The sequence below is a fragment of the Trichoderma ghanense genome (assembly GCF_004382785.1).
Source record: "Trichoderma ghanense strain CCMA-1212 chromosome Unknown scaffold_6, whole genome shotgun sequence".
NCBI classification, from domain to species: Eukaryota; Fungi; Ascomycota; class Sordariomycetes; order Hypocreales; family Hypocreaceae; genus Trichoderma; species Trichoderma ghanense.
In genome coordinates, this window is record NW_027395669.1 from 92,882 (window position 1) to 116,487 (window position 23,606).

The 23,606-nt window shown below is 53.7% G+C and overlaps 6 protein-coding genes across 6 annotated transcripts; 4 read left to right on the forward strand and 2 right to left on the reverse strand.

Moving 5' to 3' along the window:
* Nucleotides 1–13,271: 13,271 nt before the first annotated feature.
* CCMA1212_005627 (uncharacterized protein) lies at nt 13,272–13,595 on the reverse strand (the record flags this gene model as incomplete). The annotated part of the gene is made up of 1 exon (XM_073702881.1): nt 13,272–13,595. One exon carries the CDS (start codon nt 13,593–13,595, stop codon nt 13,272–13,274), a length of 324 nt encoding a protein of 107 aa, XP_073558536.1.
* A 939-nt stretch (nt 13,596–14,534) lies between these two features.
* Nucleotides 14,535–15,136, forward strand: CCMA1212_005628 (uncharacterized protein; the record flags this gene model as incomplete). Its single annotated transcript, XM_073702882.1, has 2 exons — nt 14,535–14,751; nt 14,811–15,136. 2 exons carry the CDS (start codon nt 14,535–14,537, stop codon nt 15,134–15,136), a joined length of 543 nt encoding a protein of 180 aa, XP_073558541.1.
* Nucleotides 15,137–16,303: 1,167 nt separating this feature from the next.
* CCMA1212_005629 (uncharacterized protein) lies at nt 16,304–18,131 on the forward strand (the record flags this gene model as incomplete). Its single annotated transcript, XM_073702883.1, has 4 exons — nt 16,304–16,428; nt 16,503–17,357; nt 17,439–17,733; nt 17,781–18,131. 4 exons carry the CDS (start codon nt 16,304–16,306, stop codon nt 18,129–18,131), a joined length of 1,626 nt encoding a protein of 541 aa, XP_073558540.1.
* A 195-nt stretch (nt 18,132–18,326) lies between these two features.
* CCMA1212_005630 (uncharacterized protein) lies at nt 18,327–18,596 on the forward strand (the record flags this gene model as incomplete). The annotated part of the gene is made up of 1 exon (XM_073702884.1): nt 18,327–18,596. One exon carries the CDS (start codon nt 18,327–18,329, stop codon nt 18,594–18,596), a length of 270 nt encoding a protein of 89 aa, XP_073558272.1.
* A 1,709-nt stretch (nt 18,597–20,305) lies between these two features.
* On the reverse strand, nt 20,306–21,844 carry CCMA1212_005631 (uncharacterized protein; the record flags this gene model as incomplete). Its single annotated transcript, XM_073702885.1, has 2 exons — nt 20,306–21,266; nt 21,690–21,844. Coding segments are annotated over 2 exons (1,116 nt in total), but the record flags the coding sequence as incomplete, so codon positions are not given.
* CCMA1212_005632 (uncharacterized protein) lies at nt 21,567–21,797 on the forward strand (the record flags this gene model as incomplete). Its single annotated transcript, XM_073702886.1, has 1 exon — nt 21,567–21,797. The coding sequence occupies one exon, from the start codon at nt 21,567–21,569 to the stop codon at nt 21,795–21,797; it is 231 nt and encodes a 76-aa protein (XP_073558274.1).
* Nucleotides 21,845–23,606: the final 1,762 nt, after the last annotated feature.

Sequence of the window (23,606 nt, forward strand, 5' to 3'; positions counted from 1 at the left end):
TCATGTATCCCGTTCCGGCAATGGCCCGTCTCTGCTCGGACGCGGCTCAACTCGATCCAGCATAAGATAGACGTGTCAGCGGCTAAACAAGAGCCTCGTCTCATGGCGCGAGGCTTCAGGCCATCTGGGCGGCCAATCACTTGCTCCATGAACGCTGACCACCCTCGCTCGGCTGCGGATAAACTTGGACGACGTTTTATTACTGAGTCTCTTCTTCGTCGTGAGAATGAATGTAATCAAGTGCATGTGTCCAGCCTCAGCCTCAGTCTCAGCCTCAAGTTGTTCAACCGCACATTGGCAGCCTTGTGGGCTTATACATGAACTCCGCCACCGTGAGTCGTATATTCGTCTTGCTTGACGCGGCACCTGCTTTGAGTGAGAACACGTGAAGACGGGGATTTCCATGTTGAGGATACGATATCGAATCCTTAGCGTTCCCATCCTTCCAACACTGCTCCCTACTATATTCTTGCTGCATTCTAGGCTCTCTCCACACTATTATTTAGAACTTCGGCTAGAGCGTCTCATCAAATACCTCCTCACATACCCGCCGCTTCACATTCTGTAAAGCCAGCCAAGAAGCGCACATATTAAAGCGAGTTCTACGGAGTGACTCCGCCACCGAGGAAGTCGTCATCAGACGATGAAGTCAGCTGGTCAAGGCATTTCATGTATCTATGATGGACCCCCATGGTAGAGCTAGAGCTAGTAGGCTACCGTGCAGGCATGGTCCTTGCAATGAACCTCCACGATCAGATCGTTGATAATCCGACTCTAACCAAACCCCTCTTTCACTACTCGGCGCTTATCAACCTTAGTGTCTGCCACGGGGAGCAATCACTTACATCCAACGTGCTTCGCTCGGCGCGATGATGTTGTTGAAGGCGTAGTAGAGAGGAGAGATTCTACGGTGCTCATCGTGCCTCGGCGGCAACGGACTTGTGTCTAGGGGGAACTGGTGGCCAGTGAAATGCTTCTATTCCCGCTCTTAGCATAGGTTGTATCGCTTTCTCGACGCTGTGGGATATTCTCTGACGCTTTGGAAAATCACACTCTCTTCGACCAAGTGCATCTCTTGCTGTAGGAATGCTTCGATATATTAGCTTACACAAGAAGCTGCGGATTGATATGCCGCTATGAAGCCAAGTCCTAATGTGAGGTCCATATGGCTCCCTCATGGACAAGAGGAGAGAGCATAGAGATTTACATCCTGAGGTCGTCTCGCAGGCATATATTCGTCATGGGAAGCATGACAGCCTTTGCAAACTGGAATGGGAGGCAACCTCAACCTTTACAATCCTTCCATCTGCATTTGAGACCGGCTTCCAATGTCATATGTATTCCCATAGTTTCGGTTCAACGAGGAATAGACGCCATGATACGCTCGATGAAGCAGAAGACGATGCTCTGATACCACCGGATGGAGATTTTCAGTGTCTGAGTGTGAAAAAAAAAAAAAAAAAAAAAGTAGCGACGTGTATCTGCTTTCACAATGGCAGAGGGAAGCGCGGCCGCGGACTGAGAATCACGGATCGATTCAGAACCATAGGTACCCAGCCTGATCACACCGTCAGGGATGCCCCTCGAATGCAGTCAGACTCTGCTCAGCGGCTGCTTGTGGCAGAGGAGAACATCAGACAGCTGGGCCTGAAGCTGAGGGGTCTCACAAGCGAGGAGCAGCAGGCGCGTCAACGACTGAGTAGCTGTGAGCCTGACCTCTCATCGCATTACTGCAATCAAGCAGTAGGAAAACGATCGTCGTAGGATTCAGGCGGATAACGTCTGGATCCCGACATGACGCATCAACTGCCTTCAAGTAAAATGGCCACGTCAAACTGGCCACCAACGAAGTGTTGCTGGTAGGACATGTTTACATACTGGATGGCGGCATTGCTCTAATCGACGTATTCTCTGCAGAATGACAAGGACCAAGCCGAGTCTTGGATATCTGGTTTTGGCAGAATTTCGCATGCAGATCATGGTATCGTCACGTTATCTATTTGGGATGATTCTCGGAACTCCTCATCAAAATAAAATATGCAAGTGGCTTTGGAAAGGGGCACGTTGACGTCGGTAGCATTTAGAGCTCTGGTTACGCTTGCAACTCTCAAACAACGAGATGCCGTTCACTATCTGCTTACTGCTATACGGCTCATACATCCCTCCAGGTCGGGGCTCGTTGCCGGTGGATATAAACCCTTGGAATCAGGACAAGTATGGCATATCTGCCGGTTTCTGTTCATACTGTTTCAATGGCACAAAGTTTAAGACTACCCGATGTAGCAGAAAAGGTTCTTCATCAAATAAGGGTCGTCTCCATCAGTCAGAGCTTCTTCCCCAAGACTGACATTTGCGAGCGAGATAGTAGCGGGTACGTTTTTATCCAGTCTACTTCTGGTCTCCTTATGTGATGGAGCGCAGATAATTACCCCATAGAGACCGATAGCCGCTATCGTCACTCCGGTCCGGAAATGTCTTGCGTTCATGGCAACATCCGACTTATATATCGCCATATCATGTCACTGGGTTCTTCGTGTCTGCCTAGACTCATGTAATGGACTACTAGGACGTGGTGGTGCTCAGTCTGCGTCGTCGACATGGCAGGTGGCAGACGACACTCGCTCAATATCCCCTAGGTATACAGACGAGGAATACTAGATTGTAATGTCGCTTGAGATGGATAATGTGAAACGGTGGAAGCCTCTGAAGAAACATATATTTGCTTCTCATGGTACTCATTTATCCAACTACCTTACGGTGCCTAAGTATGGTATAATGCTAGAACTATGCCCAATCAGCTACTTACTGGATTTGGATCAAGTTTGATGCTATCCTGTCACAAGTCGTGTGCAAGCAAACACCCAGCGGAGCCCAGCCATACTTCAAACAAACACCTTATCCACCACCAGAATCCATCGTCCAATCTCAAGTATAACCTGTAACTGTTGGTCATGAATTTCACACTTGCCCCGAACCAAAGTATCATGTTGCAGAAGAAATCTCCAATCCTAATTGTCTCTTGTCCCTCAGCAAAGTGGACAGGCTTTCTATACCCCTTCTTCACTCGCTTTTCAATAGAGAAGAAGAGTCTGTTAACACCACGGCCTCAAAATGCAGGGTTTTCACGCAGAGGATCCGAGTTGCCGTTCTACTCTCGACCATATAAGCGATATGATGGACTCAGGAGGTCCGAGAGATCTATATAAGCCATTCGTCTCTTATAAGAAAAATAGCTTCCATCCTTCATAGCACAATGCTTACTGCGGCCATTATCAAGCTTCGAGACCATCTTGGAACCCTCTCTGAGGCCGAGTTACCAACAGAGGCGAGTTCAGGGTAGATCTATAGATAGAGGAATCTGATGTACCAGATCTTTCGAACCAGATCCAGCACACACTCAAAAGGTGTAAGCAAGCATCTTGTCTGAAGTGGTAAGCTTCGGCACACCATTAACAAACCAGACAGCTGCGGACACATCGTGATACTAGGATAGTATAGCAAAACCATATCGGTCACGGCAACACTTCTCATGGTGTCCAACGTTCCGCTGCTTCGTTCGGTAACAGTATCTTTGAGAATGAGGTCATTCAACATACCAGCACATGTATTCACACAATCTGCAATGTGGTGCTACAGCGGAGTTTCCGAGCAGCTGGCTATCACAAATCACCACATCGGGTCCGACCCTGACGGAGGATTGATGAACACCGTCTTCAAAGAGACGTCTAACCGTACCTTCCGGTAGATTGGCAAAGCAACCATTCAAGCGCAAGCGGCAAAAGACACACACACACACACACCACATCCGCACAGCATCCGAGACGAACATGCCGTGCTCCTCAAATAGCCCGGTATCACCACACCTCAAATCAAGATGCCATCCACACGCACATCTCACCAACGCCAAACCCCTCGCGGCATCCAGCATCGTGCCGAGCCGTGTTCCCAACCCAGGAGTTACTATCAGTCAAGCGCAATGACATCAAGTCCCGGCAGTGAGAGGCACTAAACAGCTGGAGGCTCGCTACCTCCTGGACCGTTGATAGCTGATCTTTCTTCTCTACCCCCTTTTCCACTTACACCTTTCATAGCACCCGCTGGTCGAAGGAATGACACAGCTATGATTTACGGAACGTGAGGCCGAGGCACAACGCGCAGACGGAAAGAAAGAAGGGCGAGGCAGTACACATTGATCAAAAAGCCAATTCGCCGTGACATCAGGCTATTCTCAGCAAAATCTGCGGCGCCAGGGGTTTGTGAGTGTGGTGTGTGGCATTAATATCAACACACAGGTATACACACACGTCTTTCTCAATACCTCATACATAATACCTCGCAGACTCATCCCTTCCCTGCCCTCGCCCCCCAAACCCAAGAAGCCAATCTCTATCATCTTTTCATGACGCCATCTGCAAGCAGTCAGCCGAAACGATCGCCAATGCATGCCTTCCTTTTCGGACAAACCGCAGAATCTCTTCCGATCCCCGATCCTTCAGAAAATGATATGACAAAAGGAAGGACACCGCTTTCTCCGGATACAAAACCTGCAGCCTCCTTTTTGGATATACTGTGCTATTGGGTGTCTGTACTTTCCCACAAGCGGGAAACTCCTTTCAGATCTATGCATGGCGACGTCAAACCTTGTTGTGCATGTTTATTTCAAGGAAACCTGTGCGTTTTTTTTTTCTCTTCTGTTTCCGTGTTTGGATCATCGCGTCACGGTTTGTCTGTACATCTGTCGTTATAAATGAATCGCACCACATACCGTACATGACCAATCTCCCCCCGGAACCTCGTCACAGAGAAGGAAAACGCAACTTTTGCATCTCTACAAATAGCAACCGAAAGCATCAAGTTCCTTTTCCCGCGGCTAATCATCTACAGACATGTAAGATCCCTGTGTCTGCAATTGTCGCTCGCCTCTGTATCTTCATCTCCCGGTTTGCCCTCTCCCCCCTACCAAAGTAACCCTACCCTGCTCTACACCCTCCCGGAACTGACACAAAAAGGTGACGTCTGGACTTCTAGAACACCCGCTCCCTTTATTCCCGGAAGGAGTAAAACCCCAGGGGTAACCTTGGCTTTTCCCTGGATGTCAATCCTTGGTGGTGGTGTACAATCAATGTACACTGGCGGTATTACTTGGCTTTCACGCTTCAACCCCCGTCTCATCATATGTCAGGTCTTTTTTGTTTTTTCTTCTTCCGTGAACCTTCCTTTTTCTCCTTGATCCAGATCCGAAAATTGCATATAGATGCCTGTCTGTACCTAGCCGAGAACAGAAGTACTGTACAAGACAGGAGACACACGTCCGAGACGAGACACGGCGGTTCTCCTCGTGTCTTGGCTTCATGAACACCATGTTGTGCCTCGCCAAGGTCTTCCGACACGAGAATTCGTAAGAGGCCATGAAGAGCCATCAGTTTGTCAGCTAAGGGCACATTGGGTGAGGCTAGATATGTTCCAGTCAGCTGCAGAAACTTGGCAAAGTAGTGGGAATACATGCAGCAGGGCTGCCTCATGTGCCAAGAACACTTGTAGCCCATAAACGCATTGTAGCTGAAAGCTTTGCAATTGGAACAGCATACGGTTACAACATGCTCTCAACTGAGAGGTGTCGTATCTTTGACACCAGCTTCCTAATCAGAATTCCCAATGCGAGCCATATCATGCCCAGATTATAGCTTTCCTCAGCTTCCAACCATCATCCCCTCCCATACTCTCACCTGTAATTCATCACATCGAAAGCTTTACAGAAGCATCGGCAATGCCCTAGACGAAAAGCGTGTTTATTCTTCTCCGTCGTCCTAGGTATGGCTCCTATGAAGCAATTTACTCCCGTCCTACGAAACGTCAATGCACGTAAGCTACTAGACAAAGCAAGCGTGCCATACGGCGTATACACAAAAACAAAGTGAGCAGAACCCAGCTCACCAACATGTAACTGTACATCCCACATACAGCTTGCCGAGACTGGGTAAGGTATTCTCGCCAATCGTCACATCTATCATCATTGATATATACGTATCTGAACTTGCAAAGCATATCCTTGACTCTAGCCTCACACCATCCATGTAAGTCAACCTCTTACAAGTGACGAAGGAGCCGGTACAAGATTATCTCGATACGAGGGTAGATACGGCTGGGGCTGGGATCCGGGATATTCCCGCCTCAGCTCCCAACTCCAGATCACAGAAAAGGAACGTTGCCCTGCCAAAATTCCACCGGATCACGCCTCCAGTAGTTGTATCTTTCAGACAGCAATCGCCCCATCCCTCACCCATCCGTGAATAGAGACTGCTGCTGACTCGAGACGTCAACAGAGAACCCATCCATAAGAGTATACCGTCCACCAGTCAATGCAACCTCCTCGCAACTTGAGAAAAGGGGCCTCACATAAAGCTCGATCTTCAACACAAGGAGGCGTAAATCTTTTTATTCCTTTGCCAGACATCAAGTTACGCCGGTCATAGGGTAGGCACTCAACAGATTATCAAGATACACGCTGCGATAATCAAAAAAAAAAAAAAAAAAAAAAAAAAAAAGGCACCTTCTCCGCCTTCGCCTCAAACGCGACTCCTACCCTGTTGCAACACATTCCCTTACTTTCCCCAACGTAGCATTGCAGTTTGATGCGCCATCAGGGTAGTCCAAATTACCCGGAAGTGAAAGACACTTCGTAGATCCTAGCCTTGAAGCAAGTCCATCTTTCTAGAGACACGACGCCCAACCCGCTCGAGGGAATCTGCTATCGTCCAAACATTCCATGTTGCTCAACCTGAAGAGAACTTACCAAGTACGAGAGTATGAATCGAATCCCAAGGAATGTGATGCCGGCCGTCTTAGCAACTGGGCGAGCTACTGTTGCAACTGTGTTCGTAGGTTAGTGATCGTCTCCGTGCATGGATAAACCTAGCTCGCCCAGCTTGCAGTTTTCTTCGCTGCTCCGGAAAGGGGACTCCCGGAACCCCTTGGAGGTGATGCAGCCAAGCGACCCGACGCGGACTCCATCTTGCCGCATTCTTCATCGACTTGGCCGTGGCCTGTGCTCGCAAGCTTCAACGTTCTGCTTTGGCCGAAGAAGATTGGCATGTGGGCCGGGCACCTTTCCATCTCCGTACACTGCAGTGCGGATCAAGGGGGTCAAGAATGCTATTCTTCGACAGGGCCAATGCCACATTGCCGGGTCAGTCAAGCACCTGGTTTGCCTTCAGGTTGCGGAATGTCCGAGTCGGTACACCGTCAAGCCCGGACCTCGTAGGGCTCCGTCCGAGAGCAACCCCCCGTGCTGGGCCGATCTGTGCAGCGGAGGAGGTCGACCACCTCCGGTCACGCCACTCAGGCGTATGTTCAACCAACATTCTCCTGGGTAGGGCCATGCAACACCAGTCGGTAGTGTGTTGGTGTTGTTTCTCCTGTCGCATTGCGGCTAGGCTAGATAACGACACCCGCGTCGCGGATGGAGCGAGCCGGATCGCAAGGCGGCCACGGTCTCCAAGCCCCGGGCACCCTCGGCACCCTTGGTTATCCGCACAGCAATGGACAAAGGCCCCTTTCCCGTCTCTCAGCCACCTATTCTCTCCCGCATCGATCGACAAGCAGATCAGGGCAGAGCTTGGCCAAGAAGTCAAAGAACGGCCGTGCTCCCGGCGTATTCTCGCCCTCCGCCGGCATTGTTGCGACTGCGACTGTATTACGTGCAGCTTCGGAGACAGCTTCCCCTTTGGCGGCACACAATACACGTCGAGACCGTCGAGGTCTCGAAGCATTCGACGCTGGGATCTGTCCGTCTCGCCCGCCAGAAGGAGCGAAGCCGAATGGAGACCGAATGGACAGTGATCCCGGCCGAACCGTCCATGGTGGACCGGGCTTTGGGTGAGGAGCCTGTAAGATCGTGCCAGGTGCCTCTCGGTGCTACAAGGATGTGCATGTACTGTACTGTACGAGCATGTAGGCGGTTGGCCCTGCTCCATCCGCCTCCCACGCGCGTACAACTCGGGTATTAGTCTGCACATACCTACATACAGAGAATGCTGCTTTGTGTCCTCCGTACAGGCAGTCTTGTAAGCTGCCTCCACAGCGGGACACGCAACGGCCCAGTAAGAAGAACAGAGAAGAGCCGGGGGTCCGCTATCAGTCGGGCTCGCGATTGCTTAAACGACGGCGTTGCATGCACGACGACTTTTGCCGCCTGCAGAGTGAAAAGGCCAGAATTATGCCAGACAAGGTGGTGGTCTGGAAGATGAGACCCTCTGTATCGCTAGTGGGAAGAGAGCAGGAGCCTATTAGCCGTCATGCGGTTGGTTGCACGTTGCATGGCATGGACTCTGGCTTTTCCCACATACCCCTTTGACGTGGGCCTGGAGCATCTGTGAGGGGCATATCCAGGGTTCGTCTGCTGTGGTACTACTGTGCAGGATCTCTGTCTCTGTGTAGCACAGAGTGTATTGCACGGCTGTATTCCGCACTCAGTGGTAGCAATGCTACTTGGACATGTGGAAAAGAGCCGGCAGTCTGGCCAGAGTGTGTGTGACAGGCCGTCGTCACAAAAAACCAGGACAGACAGACCCCCGGAGACACTCGGTGGTCGCAACTTTATGCCGCGATGGTCAAAGTTGCATCGTTAGCAGTCGCGCTTTTTTGAACCTCACTGAACAAGCATGAGTTCATACTGTACCCGTATCATGCACCCGTCAGTACAGTACACGGTACGTGCCACAGAGCAAGAAATGAGACTGCCCAAAAGGTCGACATGCGTCACGGCTAGGGCTTGGGGAGAACAGCCTGCGCTTCCGAGGCGCTCGAGCTGGCAAACGAGAGGGCCTCAGGAGCAGAGTATGACTTACCCCGTCCCGCCAGGCTACCCCGTATCTGGATGGCCAGCCATCAGATATGGAGGCAGATCATCGTATTGCGGAGCATTCGTGTCCCGCCATGGAGCCATGGAGCCGGGTGGCGTCGCCGTGGTCGTGGACAAGGGCAGAGCAACACTCGCGTTACCGGCAGCACCAAGTACCACAAGCGGGAAATGCGAACAAGCAACAGCAAGTAGTAAGCCGACACGACAAAGGGAGCGCAGGCAAACGCTCAGAATAGAGACGAGCGCTAATTGCAGATTGACTTGCAGTCGGCGCGTGCCAGTCGGCTTCTTCCAGAGACATCCGTGCATCGTATGCTAGCCAGAAGTCCACAAGCAGTATTGTTAGACCACGGCGAGGCGAGGCAAGCACAAGCATCTGGCGAGATGAACGGCGCTGCAAGGAGCACAACAGCGTTCAGTCAATCAAGCGGCCGCGATCCAAGGCAATGAGCGATCGGGGCTGGCCGGGGGTCCCCTTTGTTCCTTTTCGTTCCCTTCGATGTCCCACTGATCCTTGGACGGAAAGCCCCTGGCGACGCTGCAGCTCGGCACGAAATTCTCCAGCACTGGCTTCGTTGGCGCCTTAGAATGCCAGCATCGCGCTGGTTGTGCGAGTCCAAGAGCTGGGTGTTGCCTTGGACAAGATGGCGGATCAGTCGCTATGCTGCCTCGACATGTGTCGAGCATGACGACGCCGTCCGCGGGATGGCGGTGAGCTTCATAACGGCCTGATGGAATGCAAGATGCTGCGCGACTGGCCTGAGAGATACAGCAGAGGACGGCGAAAAGGTGACGAGAAGATTTGATAGATCAGAGTGGATTGTCGACGGGATTTCGGCGGCTCAAGGCGGTTAGTGGCCGGCGGCTGGTGCTGTGTTGTGGACCGAGTCTATGAACAGAGCTTCGACGGGGCTTCAAGGGGGGGAGGGCGGCTCATGAGCTGTTGTTGCGGGCCTCTCCTAAGTCGGTGCCACCCGCGGCAGCGCTTCACGGTCAACCACTTGAGTCCCCAAGCCTCAGATCTCGTCATACCAGGCATTGGTACGAAGCACAGAGCGGCCAAGCCCAAAGCACAGCTGAAGACGTGCTGGCGGATTGCATGTGATACTGGCAGAGCCACAGGTCCTGCTCGATCGTACTCCAACGCCCCATCTACTCACGACCTAGTCCTCGTACCTGACAGTTGGCAGCGGCTATCGTCAAAAGGCTCCATGTCCACGGTGGTTCCCTGTGAGCCAAGGTGGTGATTTCCCCGCTGACCTGCGTGAATGGAGAGGCAAAACGGTTCTAAATTTTCTTTCCTCTGACGGCAACAAGCATCGCGAGAGTATGGACGAGGCCAGGGGGGCCTTGCAGAAGCACACGAAGGGGCCATGGCAGACAGAATCCAAGGACGTGGCTAACGGAGGGTATACATGTACATGCGCTAGGTATCGTATGCCATGACTCCCACTCGGAATGAGAGCCTTCAGAGTTGGCGTTGATCTGGCAACCGCGGGCGTCGTGGGCACATACCATGGAGAACATACCACGGACAATAAACCGGCGACTTCCCTCGTGTTCCATTCGCGATAATCTGCGGCCAATACCTGGGCAAAGTGGTGGCGCTGCGCTGCGTGTTGGCGTGGGATCGCGGGACAGTGCTTGAGCAAGTCGCACAAAAGGTGAATGGGCTTCCTAACAGAGCACGCTGCTGGGGTAAGTAACCGGTAGTTGCCCGCGCAGGGGCAGGATGGAGCCACCGTCGACATGGAGAGCTGAGCTTCCTCGTAGCAATAGTACGAGTACATGCTATGGCAATCCTTGAACAGGTACGAAGTATGAGTCGCAGTGCTACGGCTGTGTTGTACGCCTCCTCCACCGGCCGATTCGGCGGACCTGTATCCTAGTTCGAGATGATTGATCCGGATACCAGACCTTGAGCCAACACGTCTGACCCCCGAGTCGTAAGCAGTGTCAGTACCTGAGTACTCCGCTCCCGTAGTTGTGTTACCTGGCCGTTCCCTTTGACGGATGCATACAGCAGCATGCACGGGGGCATGAAGAACCTTTGAACCAAAGTAGGAAGACAATGGACAAAGGTATGAAGAGAGAGAGACAAAAGTGGCCAGGGCCCGGCCACGCGACGCCAGGCAGGGGAAAGGCGAGACAGGCGTCGGAACAATGCCAGAGGCCCGATAGACGAGAAGGACCCTGAGATTTCGCTTTCGCTTCGTCCAAGTGCGTGCGCATACTGGGAGCAGGCAGAGTACTACATCCGTCACCTCGGCTTGGTATCTTGCAGGTACCAAGCAGGTAATCTCAGCGCGTCTGACTGAGTGATGCGTTCATTGTGTCGTCTTGACTTCGTACACAATGCTACACCAGATACAGACCAAGTACTCGTCGCACACGGCACGGCGCACAGCGACATGTACCTCCCTGGGTCCTCGCGAGGAGTACCTATTCACCCTTTTGCCCATGGGACATCCCCGGCCCCCCTGTCCCCCTGAGCTGCCCAAAAGAGTACATGGACGTCTTTGGCGAAGTCGCTTCGAATGAGATTGGGGGCGTACGTCCGTTTCTCTCCTCTCTGTCCTGTATCTGGCCTGCGATGTGCCACGGTTCCTAGAAAGCCTCGGTGCTTTCCGAACCGCGCTGCTTCAGTTCACTCGCAAGCGCACAAGCACGAAGTAGTCTTGTATATATCGTACCGGTCCATGGAATGGACGAGGCGCCAGGTAAGGTGACCTTGACCAGGCTGATGCATCTTGTTGCTTGCGCAAGCACGAGGACCAGTAAGATAGTTTTTAACGCTGCTTCTTTTCCCTCGCCCGCTGGTTCTGTTGTATTGGCAGACGCGCCGCCTGAAACAGCTGGGTGAAGTCTCCACGGCCTGCAGTTCGTTAGTTCGAGCCCCGTCGTCTCAATCGTGTGCTGCTTGACTGTCGAACTCGTAGAAGCAGCAATTCGGACCTCGAAGCTTTCCGGTCATTTTGTCTTCATCCAATTCCTATTGCCAGCACAATATAAAGAGATTGTAAAATGACACGGAATGTATTAATTTCTGACGTTCTGCCAGTTTTGCAACGAGAATATGCTGTTGGTCGTGCTCATGGCGGCTCTTTGAGCCCGGACTGGCAGCACGTACAAAAGGCAATCGTGCAGGGCGTGTCACAGAGCGCGGGGATGTGTCTGCTCTTGTGCACGTCCTCGCCTTATCAGAGTTAGTTCAAGTAGTTGTCAGGTGAAATGTAGCACCACATGCCTCACCTCAACTCCCGCACTCGTACATATACGACTGTCGTACAACGTTATGTACAACTCGTACATGAAGTTGCTGAGACCGGCCGTTGGCCGCCATGATCTGCCACCGTCGTCTTCCGTGGCGCGGATTGCCCATCACCCGAGTCCAAAATAGCCAGGGCACACGCCTTGCTTGGACAAATCATCCTGGGCCGTCCGCTGGTGCTTCTGCTTCTGCTTGACCAGGATATTGGCCATCGCCAGCCCGCCACAGTTTTGCATGCATGCACAAAACGGCACTCATGCTGCTGCTGCAACGACATGTTTCGTACATGTCCGTGATGCGCAGACGCAAGTCAACTGGCGTCGGTTCAAGCAATTGCCAAGCTGTAAAGGCAGCTTCAACAAGATGATTGAACCGAATCGCGTCGTATCGACGGAGCAGATGCGGCAAGGTGCGATAACGCCCACCGTATGAAGTACGTATATGTACCTGCATCTCGGGGTCGGCTGCCAGACAGAAACGGCCACTGTGGTTGGACAAGGGCAAGAGTCGAGAGTTCCAGCCTGCAATCTTGCTTCTTTCAGGTCTCGCAATCTTGTTTCTAGACTGGTGCGTGAGACGTCGGGATGGCAATGCAAGGCATCCCAAACTCGACAGGCGGCACAAGCACGTAAACAACAAGGGTTCCGGGCAGATACGCAAGCCCCCGTTGAGTGTCTTGACGCTCTTGCTGCATCCAGAGTAGTACGGACTCTCAAGGGAGAAAGCTGCGTCCTACCCACCGTCGTCGACGTGCCGTAGCCACAACTACTAGCAGTATATGAGTAGGTAGCACGAAGTTCTCGGGTGTAAGACGTCGGTGAATAACGAGAGGCAGCCTGGCCGGGTGAATTCCTGGTAGACGGAGCTCAAGGTACTACATGTCATCAACTGTCAGATGCTATGTTCAAGATTAGCGGATGGTGTTGACAGGGCCCATTTGCAGCCTCAAGGTACCACGAGGTTGAACAAGTGCCTTCCTTGGCCAGAGACGCACTATGCTGAGCCAACTTCCAAACAAAGCCGCAGCTTGCGTTGACGTCGTGGATCTCAACACCCACTTGGCTTGACACTTGTTGAGAAGTGCGACGCCTCGTCAACAGCTACACACACTCCTCACAACTGTAGCTCTCACTTGCTCATTCAAAACACCATCTCCGGCGGACACGCATGCGCATTCAGCAACGACCTACTTTGTAAGTTGAGGCTGTATGTAGGCTGTCGCGGCTGTATGGCTCGATGATAACAATGTCGTAGCGCAGAGTGCAGACCAGGGCAACGAAACGCAACGCAACGCAACGCAACGCAACGCAACCCTAGGATAGAAGCAGCAGTAGCAGGAGCAGACAACGACTCATAGCGCAATGCAGCGCAGCATCCTGGAAACCTACACGCAGAGCAACCCACCAGTCGCCCGGTGGACTCGCAGCCGAGCTCTTGTACGACTGCCTCTGCCCTGCTTGCCATTCTCAATGCTGTTGACGAGCGCCCAGGGGCCATACGAGGCTTGACGCCGAACCCTGCCTTCTCAGTTTATCCGCTGTTGCGCTCTCCATTCTGCAATCTCCAATTAACATCGAAAATCGCTGCTGTTTGCTGCCCTTGTTCTCGCCTCCCGCATTCACTAGCGAATCGCCCCACGGCGATGAATTGACTGCTCGCAAACGCTCGCTTGGCCGAAAGACCCTGGCCCAGTCCATCGATGGTTCTCGAGCGTGGTGGGCGAAGGGACATGGCGCCTGTGAGTGGTCAGCCAGGTGCTGAAGGCGAAAAATGGAAGAGTACTGTAGCAGACGCTGGCACAGAATACTATGCATCCACTATCCACCTGAGAGTCACAAGCTGACTGCAACAAAGGACGGAGGTGGACAATGTCTCGGATACCAAAAAAAGCTCACGCCACCAATGGCACATGTCCTCTGCTCTGCACTTCGTTGGTGCCTCGCCTTTTGGACGCTGTCTTCCGTAACCCCCTATACTTTGGACCGACTCCATGATGCATTTCTGGAATCGATGCCACTGTTGCGCTTCGTCTTCGCACCCGTATGGACTTGGTACATGTGCTAGGCCTGCCCGCCCAGCCGGTCATATTGGCGAGAGGGGGAATCGGACGTTGCCAGTACAGACAACCGCGAGCTCATGTACATCGATGTGGCTCAACGTCTGCACAAGACGGATCATCGTCACATAGAGCGCCGCCTAACTCCTCTTTTAGCGCTCTGTGCGGGCGAGCCATGCAAATGGTCGGCACGCGCAATTTTGGCGGCTCCTGCTGCTTGTGGATTTGGTACAAGTAATATCAATACCTGTACTGTAAGTGCCCGTGCATCGCACCTTACCTGGCTAGAATCCGTTCCCTGCTGTAGATGCTCTGGATGCCTGCCGATTGTTGCAACAGCGCCAGCCATGGTGTCCGGGAAGGCATCGACAAGAGCCATGGCAAGTGCGAGCAATCAACGAAGCAACTCGCACCTCACTTCTCGTCCGAATTGCAACTGTCCTTCGTGCAACGTACCTGCCGCGAATCAGATGTACATCATCACTTCCAAGTCCAGGACCAGTAAAAGGCCCGGCATGGTGGAGTGCAAAGCACAAGCTGCTCGTCGCATTCTCTCGAGGTCGAGTAGGTACGGAGCAGGTACGAATTAAAATGAGCTTCAACTCTAACCTGCCCGGCGCTAGTACCAAAGCAGCGCGGTACAAGTCGCGACATGGCTGGGAATTCCCCCAATAGCCCCACGCCCCCTGCTGCTCCCCTCCTTCTGCAGCAGCACAGCGCACCCCTTCGAGGAGGTACCTCGTACCACCTACGGAGTACCCCCTCCCAGCGTGTACCTTGCCTTGTCGGTACAGGTACAGGTGGCCCCCTCCGCCCACCTCTCCGCTACGAGAAACAGCCCTCCACCCTGCTGCCTCTTTGGCGCCATCCAGATTCGCTGGGCAAATGCTACCCTGCGTGGCTGGTTTCTCTCTGGACCAACTGCTGGGTCGACAGCTCGACGACCTGATGGATCTGAAATGGATGGATGCCAATAATACCTGGCCTTACCTCAACTCGCACATCCTGCTGCACGGCCGCGTAGGGAGGTACTTGCACCGGTATTCGCTCCAGTAGCACCACTTGTACATTCCTCCATGGCATGCAGCTGGCTCGACAACCTAACAGACCCTCTTTGGCTCCATGCTGATGCATGGCATTGGCCTTGGGTAGTACCAGGTCATATCGGAAGCATCCTTGATGGCGCCGGCTACTAGTCGACGCTGGCCGTATCGTAAGGTTAAGCTACCAGACCATCGTCTGGGTATGGGCCTTCTGGTATATAACTCCCGTCGAGTCGATCAACCATACTCCTCTCTTCTCCGTCACGACCTCTTCCTCCTTCTCTCCTCTCCTCATCAGACTAATATCTCTTCCCCGTCTTCCCCGTTCTACCCCAGAGGCAATCAAGGTGGTTCAGCTCCTGCAATGACAGAGCCTGCCTCCTAGACCCTCTTCGGCTTCTCTTTCCCGTTCGTTATACTGGATTTTTTTCTTTGCTTCTTCATTTTTTATCATTGGATAAGGTATTCAGCAATTTCTCTGCTCCTCTGTTTTTCGAAGTGTTCTAGGCCCTCTTCGACTCGGAATCTCGGATCGACCCGTCAGGCCTCCTTCCTCGTCTCTTCCAAGCCTCGCGTTGCAAAGTCGGCAGTCCGGACATATCTCCAGACTCGTTTGCATCGCTCCTCCCTCGTTCGCAGCGCGTTGGCGGTCTGGACAGTCTAGACTCCAGCAATTGGCTTCTCGTGAGCCTGGTCTTTGGAAAGACGCCCCCGTTTGGGTTAGAACACTCGCTTGTCACGGAAGTTCGCCTCACGCGCGGTGGGAGCGGGCAGAACTCGAGAATCCGGGGATCGGCTACAAGAACCAGGTTCTCTGCATCTCCCCTCTTCCAATTGTCAATCCCTCATCCTTTCGATTCTCTTGCGTGCGAAGAGACGGGATCCTCTCCTCTGGCCTGCGTCGTTGAAATACCACACAGTCCTTGTCCTCGGCGCAATTTCCACGCTTTTCCCAGCAGCAGCGGTCGTCTTCTGCCTCCCGGGACAAGACAGACACCGGAATACCCATGAGAACTTGACGAGCCCTGGCATACACGACAAGAGAAATCTTATCCCAGCCTTGGCCCCACATCATGGACTGGTTTATTAGTGAGCTGCCGGCCAAGCTAATGCCCCTGGTCACCTCCAAATTGCATCTGGTCAAGTCCGATGTCTGGCACTCAGCAACCTTCTGGGCATGCGTCTTCTGGGTTCTCTGGTCAGTTCGGCTGCGGATCCTCGTTCTTGTCTTTGATGGAGCCTCTCCAGCTAACAATCTGCCCTCCCTATTAGGCTGCACCGCTACGTCCGGCTACTCGTTCACTGCGTGAGCCATTGGACCTACAAATCGAAGCCCATTCCCAACAAGCCAACCTTTACCAACGAGGACGTGACGGTCATCATTCCTACAATTCATAATGTGTTTGAGGAGTTGCGCCCGTCGCTCCAGAGCATCCTGGCCTGCAAGCCTGCCGAGCTGATCCTCGTTACGACATATGACAAGCGCAGGGCACTCGACAAGCTGGCTAAGACGCTCAACTACCCCAAGGTCCGCGTCATGCACTCGCCCATTGCCAACAAGCGCCTCCAGGTGTGCGAGGCCCTGCCCACGGTTGAGACCCCCATCACCATCATGGCCGACGACGACGTGACCTGGCCGTCTACGCTGCTGCCCTGGATCCTGGCCCCCTTCGAGGACCCCAGGATGGGCGGCGTCGGCACCTGCCAGAGAGTCAAGCGCGTGTGGACTGGTCCGTGGTCCGTCCGCATCTGGAACTGGCTCGGGGCCGCGTACATTGAGCGCCGCAACTTTGAGATATCGGCCACGCACAACATCGACGGCGGCACCTCGTGCATGTCTGGCCGCACTGGAGCGTACCGATCCGAAATCCTCAAGAGCCATACCTTCCTGGAGGGCTTCAAGACGGAGAAGTGGAGAAAGTGGATCTTGAATGCTGACGACGACAACTTTGTCACGCGATGGTTGGTGAGCCACCAGTGGAAGACCTGGATCCAGTACGAGCGCGAATGCGAGATTGAGACGACTCTGGAGAACAGCCCCAAGTTCCTCTATCAGTGCTCCCGCTGGGCGCGCAGCAACTGGCGAAGCAACTGGACCAGCCTGGTCCAGGAGCGGCACGTGTGGAGGTGAGTTGCGCCTTGGAACCCTGGTCGCCGTGGTGTCTAAAATAGCGCGAGTGTACTAACGAAAGATGACCTGCAACATAGACAGCAGCCCTGGTGCACCTACGCCCTGCACTTCGCTACCTTCACCTCCCTTGCCTTCGTCGTCGACCCGCTTTTGCTTGCCTCGTGCTGGTTGGCGACGAGCGAGTGGGATCTCCGCTACCGACTCTACGCCTTTTGGGCCCAGTTCATCTTCATGTTCGCCTTCACCAAGTTTGTCAAGCTCATGGGACTTTTGTTGCGAAACCCCAGCGACATCGTCTTTGTTCCCGTCTCCATTGTCTTTGGTTATTTCCACGGGCTCATTAAGCTCTATGCCCTCTTTACTCTTAACATGGTTCGTTCTTCCCGGTGCTCCTGATATGACCCCTGAGCGGCAAAAAGCCAGAGACAGAGTCGCTGACGAGTAGAATGCAGACGTCATGGGGCAGTCGAGCCGATGGTGATGCAAATGATGCGGAGCGGCTCGCGCCGGCGCCAACACCACACAAGGTATTGACGATCCCTCCTGGTCCTAGCTCGCTCATCCGCTACAACAACGTCCGTCAGAAGGGACGACAGACGCAGACGCGGACCGAGCAGGACTCGGTGTGGGAGAAGCGTGGCTGCGCCGCCTACGACTCGAGCGCTTCGCACAATCCGAACAGGATCGCCTCCGAGAAGCATGAGGACTCTGAGGTGCACAATCACCATGATCAGCCACAGTCAATGCGATTCAGCAACGCCTCGGACTAATGAGACCATGACCACCCCCTTATGTTATGCTTTTTCTTCATCTATTTGGGCGCCTTGTCTTTCCTTCTCTCTATGATTGAAACGAGAGCCCATCCCTTGTCTGTTCCAGTCGGGGATTTGATTTTACACGAGCTACGAGAAATGACATGTTTCATGGGATCTGGGGTTTGGTTCTTTTTATCATGAGTATCAGGCATGGTAAAACAAGGTATGCCTTGTTCTGTTTCTTTGTTTTATGGGCTGTTCAGGGCGGGGTGGAAACCACAAATTGCGTTACGGCGGGATACTACAGCAGATAATGGGCCTGCTGAAAAGGGAGCAACATGGGACGGAATTGGGCCGACGGGACGGAATGGACGGAACGGATGGGAACTAGGTTTGATTTTCTTGGGGCTGCGCGATGGTGTGGCAGGGACCGCAAGTCCCTTTGCTCACCGAGGCATGCCAGGGACTCTTGGCTGTTAACAAGAGGTGGCGTTATGTCGTTGACCCCATCAGGCGTTGATTGCTTTAGATCGCCCTTTTTTTCTCATTCTTTTTTTTTCCATCTTTCAATGGATTGGGATTGGGGGGAACAGGACCGGATGCACAAAAAATTGAAAACCGATGCAAGTCGCTCGGATTATCATATTACACAGAATGGCAAAATCGCGACGCATTTCGTCGTTGGGCAACTTCCTACAGACTACCTGCTAGGTAATACAATTCATATTTCGAACAAGTTTACTTGCGGAAGATGTGTTGTCAAACAAAACGAAGAGACGTATAAGCAAAGCGCCTAGTCGTCGTTTAGGCTAATGAGGGAGGGAGAGAGGTTTCGTCTTCGTTATAGGCGGTTTGTGCGGTGGCAAAGAAGGACGGGAAGTTTTCCTTTTCTTTTTTTTTTTTTTCTTTTCACCCTTGTCAAGGGTCCGTGTCTCGTGGCTTGCCTTCCAGCTTCAGATGGATTTGACACATGGGCTTCACGTTTTTTTCCCTTTTTTTAGGCTTTTTGCATTGTCTCATTCTCTGTGCGATTATTGGTCTGTCGGTTGGTGAAGGCTGTGCCGGCTGCAGACGGTGTACTGCTATTGGTCGCCACCGTTTGATGCCCAGATGACAAATGGCTGGCAGGGCAATACACCGAAATAACGGCAGTAACACATGTGTGATTAACGGGCGCGGTAATAGAAGCTTGGCCTTCAAAGGGACGATACATGTCTTTCGAGTTCATCCTTTGCATCTTCGGTCCCCGCGCTGTGATTGAACGAGGCAAGCCGAGGTGCTGTAAGATGGACGAGGTGCGGAGCTGCTGCACGTATACGAGCTGAGCCATTGATGAGCAATCAGAGAGCCAGCCTCGCGGGGCATACGCACGCAGACATTGGTTGAGATATGACGGCTGGGAGGAAACAAGTAAGAGACATGAGAAAGAAAACGTGCAATATGGGGCAATGAGAACTGATAGAGGGGGAAACCTAAGACAGGAAGAGTGCACAGCAAGCCACCTCAGACATCCAGTCGAAAATACGAACGCTCTGCCCTTTTCCAGCTCAAACGTAGGAGGTGCAGTTGCGGCGCGAGGCATATCAATGAGGTGCTACTACGTATGCGATTGTAGCTGCAGTGCTGAGTTGCACGACATATTTGACGGGGAGGGAAAAGAAGGGGAAAGGGACCCCCCCCCCCAATGCCAGCCGGCGGATCTGATAGGCAGGCCGGCAAGTAGGCATGAGTGCCCGTGTTAGCCAGAATGGGCATGGAGAAGGGGGGGCGGGGGAGCATGTCAGGCAAGGCAGGGCAATGTAATTCTTGCATGTGCGGAGATCTCGATGGTATTGCATGGGGGAATTACACGACAGCAATCGAGGAAGAATCCGCTTGGCTGGAGAATGGAGACGGAGAGAGAGGGCGCCAGGGCTGTGCGTCTGGGGGTCATGGGAAGCAAGAGGGTGGGCGCCGAGCGGGCGAGGGCAGTGACGGAGATGAGATGAGATGATGCACAACAAGTGAGGCAAGGTGACAAGGCGACAAGGTATCGGGGTAACATGGCGTCGCTGTGTGGCGTCGCTGGTGTCCGGTGAGCTCGTGATGGGCCAGGCCGGGCATATGTAGGATGAGGAAAGAGGAAACCCCTACTCCGCTATCAGAGCACAAAGGCAGGTCAAGGCAGTCCGAGCGAGAGCTCCCATCGGCTACGCGAGGCTATAGCGTCGATGAGGAACGACTACTGTTCCTAGCGGAGGTGCTAGCACCAAGCGAAGCCCATTTCGAGTGCTGGACGGGGCCTCAAATGGAGGTGATGTGCAAATGGCCTGCTGGGCTAAAATCGCTCTTGATCGGCGGCCCCCGTCAAGGGCTGGAATAGCCCGGCGTCGGTCATCGGAGCGAGAGCTGGAAGCTGGAGCCACATCACGATTCAGGACGATGGCCGGGATCGCATCCCAGCTTCGCGGGCGGGGGGATTGGCGACGGAACAGAGATCGTCCAGTCTGTTGTTGTCTTGTCCTCTTCCTTTTCCCTTCTCTCCTTCTGATGCCATTGAGTCGCCGAGTCGTTGACATTGGAGATGATGGTGGGGAAGCAGTGTGTACAAGATAATACCTGCACAAGCCAAAGCGGGAGGGGCGTGCCGCCAAAGGCTGAGGCTTGTGGGGTGCGGCCGGGCTGATCAACTGCCAGTTGTACATGCAAGTCACTGGCCCCAAGTGGGCTGCTCCTCTGCAAATTGCCCATTTAACCTCTTCCAACAACCGGCCGGAAGAGGACGTGTACCTTGCATTGCATGGTTCTGGACCCCGGACGGGCTGCCATTGGCCTCGGCCGCCGAGGGCATTGCGGTGGTTTGATGTATGTAATAGGGGAGAGGCGACGCTGCGTGTGCTGGACCGCATCGCCGCGAGCTGGGGCCGGGACAGCGCAGCGGACGAGACGTGGATATCATGCCATGCCATGCCATGCGCGATGCGATGCGATGCGATGGATGCGATGCGATGCGACCACCCTCCTTGTACTAGTCCTGGTAGGCCTGGCTCCGAGGATGGAGCAGGCGTGCGGGTAGCATCGTCCGGTTGCTGCCACACGCCAAACCGAATTCCGTCAACCATGCAGATGCAGACGCAGGTCCAAGCTAACGTGGTGGAGAAGACGAGCGGCCTGTTTACCAATTGCTGAGCCCCATGCCCGTATCATGCGTCGTCCAATGAGCATCGTCAGTTCGCTCTCGTCAGAAATCGTAGCCAGCAGCCTCGTCAGTTACGACGAGATGCTCTTGGTGGATGCGAGTGACAGCTGATACGTGTGTGCTCCGTATCGACCATGAGGACGCGGTATCAAGCACAGGGCTGTATACGCGCGCACCCTTCCCAATTCCAGCTCTCACTCGATGGGCGGCTCCAACATGGGGCAAACGGTCATCCAAAGCATGGATTGGAAATTCCAAGCCTGGGCGTGGAGATGCACAAGTCATCTTGCCCGGGCGTTGCCAGCGGCAGGAACCACCAGGCCGGCCATCTGGAAGTCTTGGCCGAGCACGCGCGCGAGGCAGAGGCAGCACACGGCCCAAAGAGGAATCAATACAACAAGCGCCCCTCCCCCAGCGGCCTCGTGGCGGCTAGCCACATGAACTTTTGGTCACTGGACTTATCAGTGAAGGGGTCGAGGCGTGAGCTGATTCCGTGGTGCTGAGCCGGATCGAACAAATTGGAGGCTATTCTGGTATTGGTGTGAAGGTCGTCTAGAAGGCATGGAGGACATGGAGAGCATGGAGGGCGTCATGATGCCTGGTTGACCCGTCTGCCGACCAAGGGTCCCCGAATGGGGCTGATCTGAGGCCTATGTAGAGCTATTTCGTGCCGAACGCAAGACCCATTGATGTGCCCGCCGGAGCCGAGTCCGCGCGCGTTGTTGATGATCATGATATGACGAGTACCGACCGATATACGCACTGCCTCAGCCTACCACCGTGGTATGTATGTACAGTACATGACCCAATACGGAGCGAACAAGGCGCTTGTATGGATCACATAGGGCAGAGGATGGAGACGACGGTGAGACACGACGAGGATGAAGCGGCTCCGCACCCCATACTGGCTTGTGCGCTGCTGGCGGCCGCTCATATTGCGCCGTCTTCTCGGAGCTGAACCGCCTTGTGCTTGTGATGAGGGGATTCTCTGGGTCCTGAGTCCTAGGAAATCTTACATTAGCGACCATTTCCTTCTATCGGCGGCAGATCATCAGGGATCATCCATGTTGGACGGAGTGCCAAGTACATACTCGACTGGAAGGTCGGATTTTGTCCTGTTTTTTCCTTCCTCTTGTTTCTCGTCTGCGCGTCTTCGTCCTTCTTTGCGGCTAGGACATGCAGACCCGAGTCAATCCGGGAAGGACGAGCGTCATCTGGCGATTCGCAACACGTCCGATGAGGCTGCAAGCTTACACGATTAGCCGATTAGCAATCCCCCTCTCGCAGATCCACAGGGCCGGGCAGACGCGGGACACTGCGGCTACCTACCGACCATGAAGTAATAGACTGGAAGAGTAAGGTAGTAGAGAAAATTGCCGTTGGCAGCAAGTGTCAAGAGCGGCGACAATTCGGAGCCATTGGGACTCAGAGTCGCATTCGAGCTGCAATGCTCCAAGCACCGGACCACTTTGCAAGGGAATACCGACCCATCACCAAGGTCGCGCGCGTCTCGTGTCATATTCGCTCGGAGCCTACGTCCGGAGTAATTGCAAAGCAGGACAAGCACGAAAGCGCAGTGCTTGTGGTGTCGTCCCCAGTCCCCAGTCGCAGCCGCCGTGGCTGCGTCGCTTGAGGCTGAGGCCTGGCAAGGGTGCACAGAGATTGGCCACTTCGATATGCAGGGCCCAGCCCTTTCGGCCACCCACAGCGAGGCCATCTCAGCGGCAACAGACGTGGATATGCAGCTCAATGACTGGGTTCTCATTGCGATGTACTTGTACCGTTGCCTCGTACGATGGGTGTACGTTGGAAGTATCCGTACATGACTCTGGCTTTTGCACTCCTTGCTGGCGCCACCGGGGTTGGCGTTGTTCGTCTTCGTGGCACGACAAGAGGCGATGCTAGTCAAATCAGTTATTCATCAGGCGAAGCGGGATTCAGTCATTTCCGTCGGTTTGGTCGTATATCAGGCACGGATTCGCTTTTTGCGGGCGGGCGGGCGGATCCCTTGAGCGAGAAGCAATAAAAGGCAATAACAGCTCAGGATGAAAATCTTCAGAGAAATAGATAGAGTAATCAGAAGTATTGGGGAAAGTACCTGAGGTAGGTACCTTACCTTACAAAGGAAAGGAAGGAAATGACAAGCCCCATCTGTATCCCGTGCGGAGAGGCAAGTGCGGATTGCTAGCTCGCTGTGGCTGGCCTCTTTCTGTCTCTAGCGGCGCTCTTTTCACCATTTCGGGCCCGGGCGTACCTGCTCGTTTCGTTTACTGTCGAGTGCGTGGGAAAGAGTAAAGATTGAATGGCGAAGC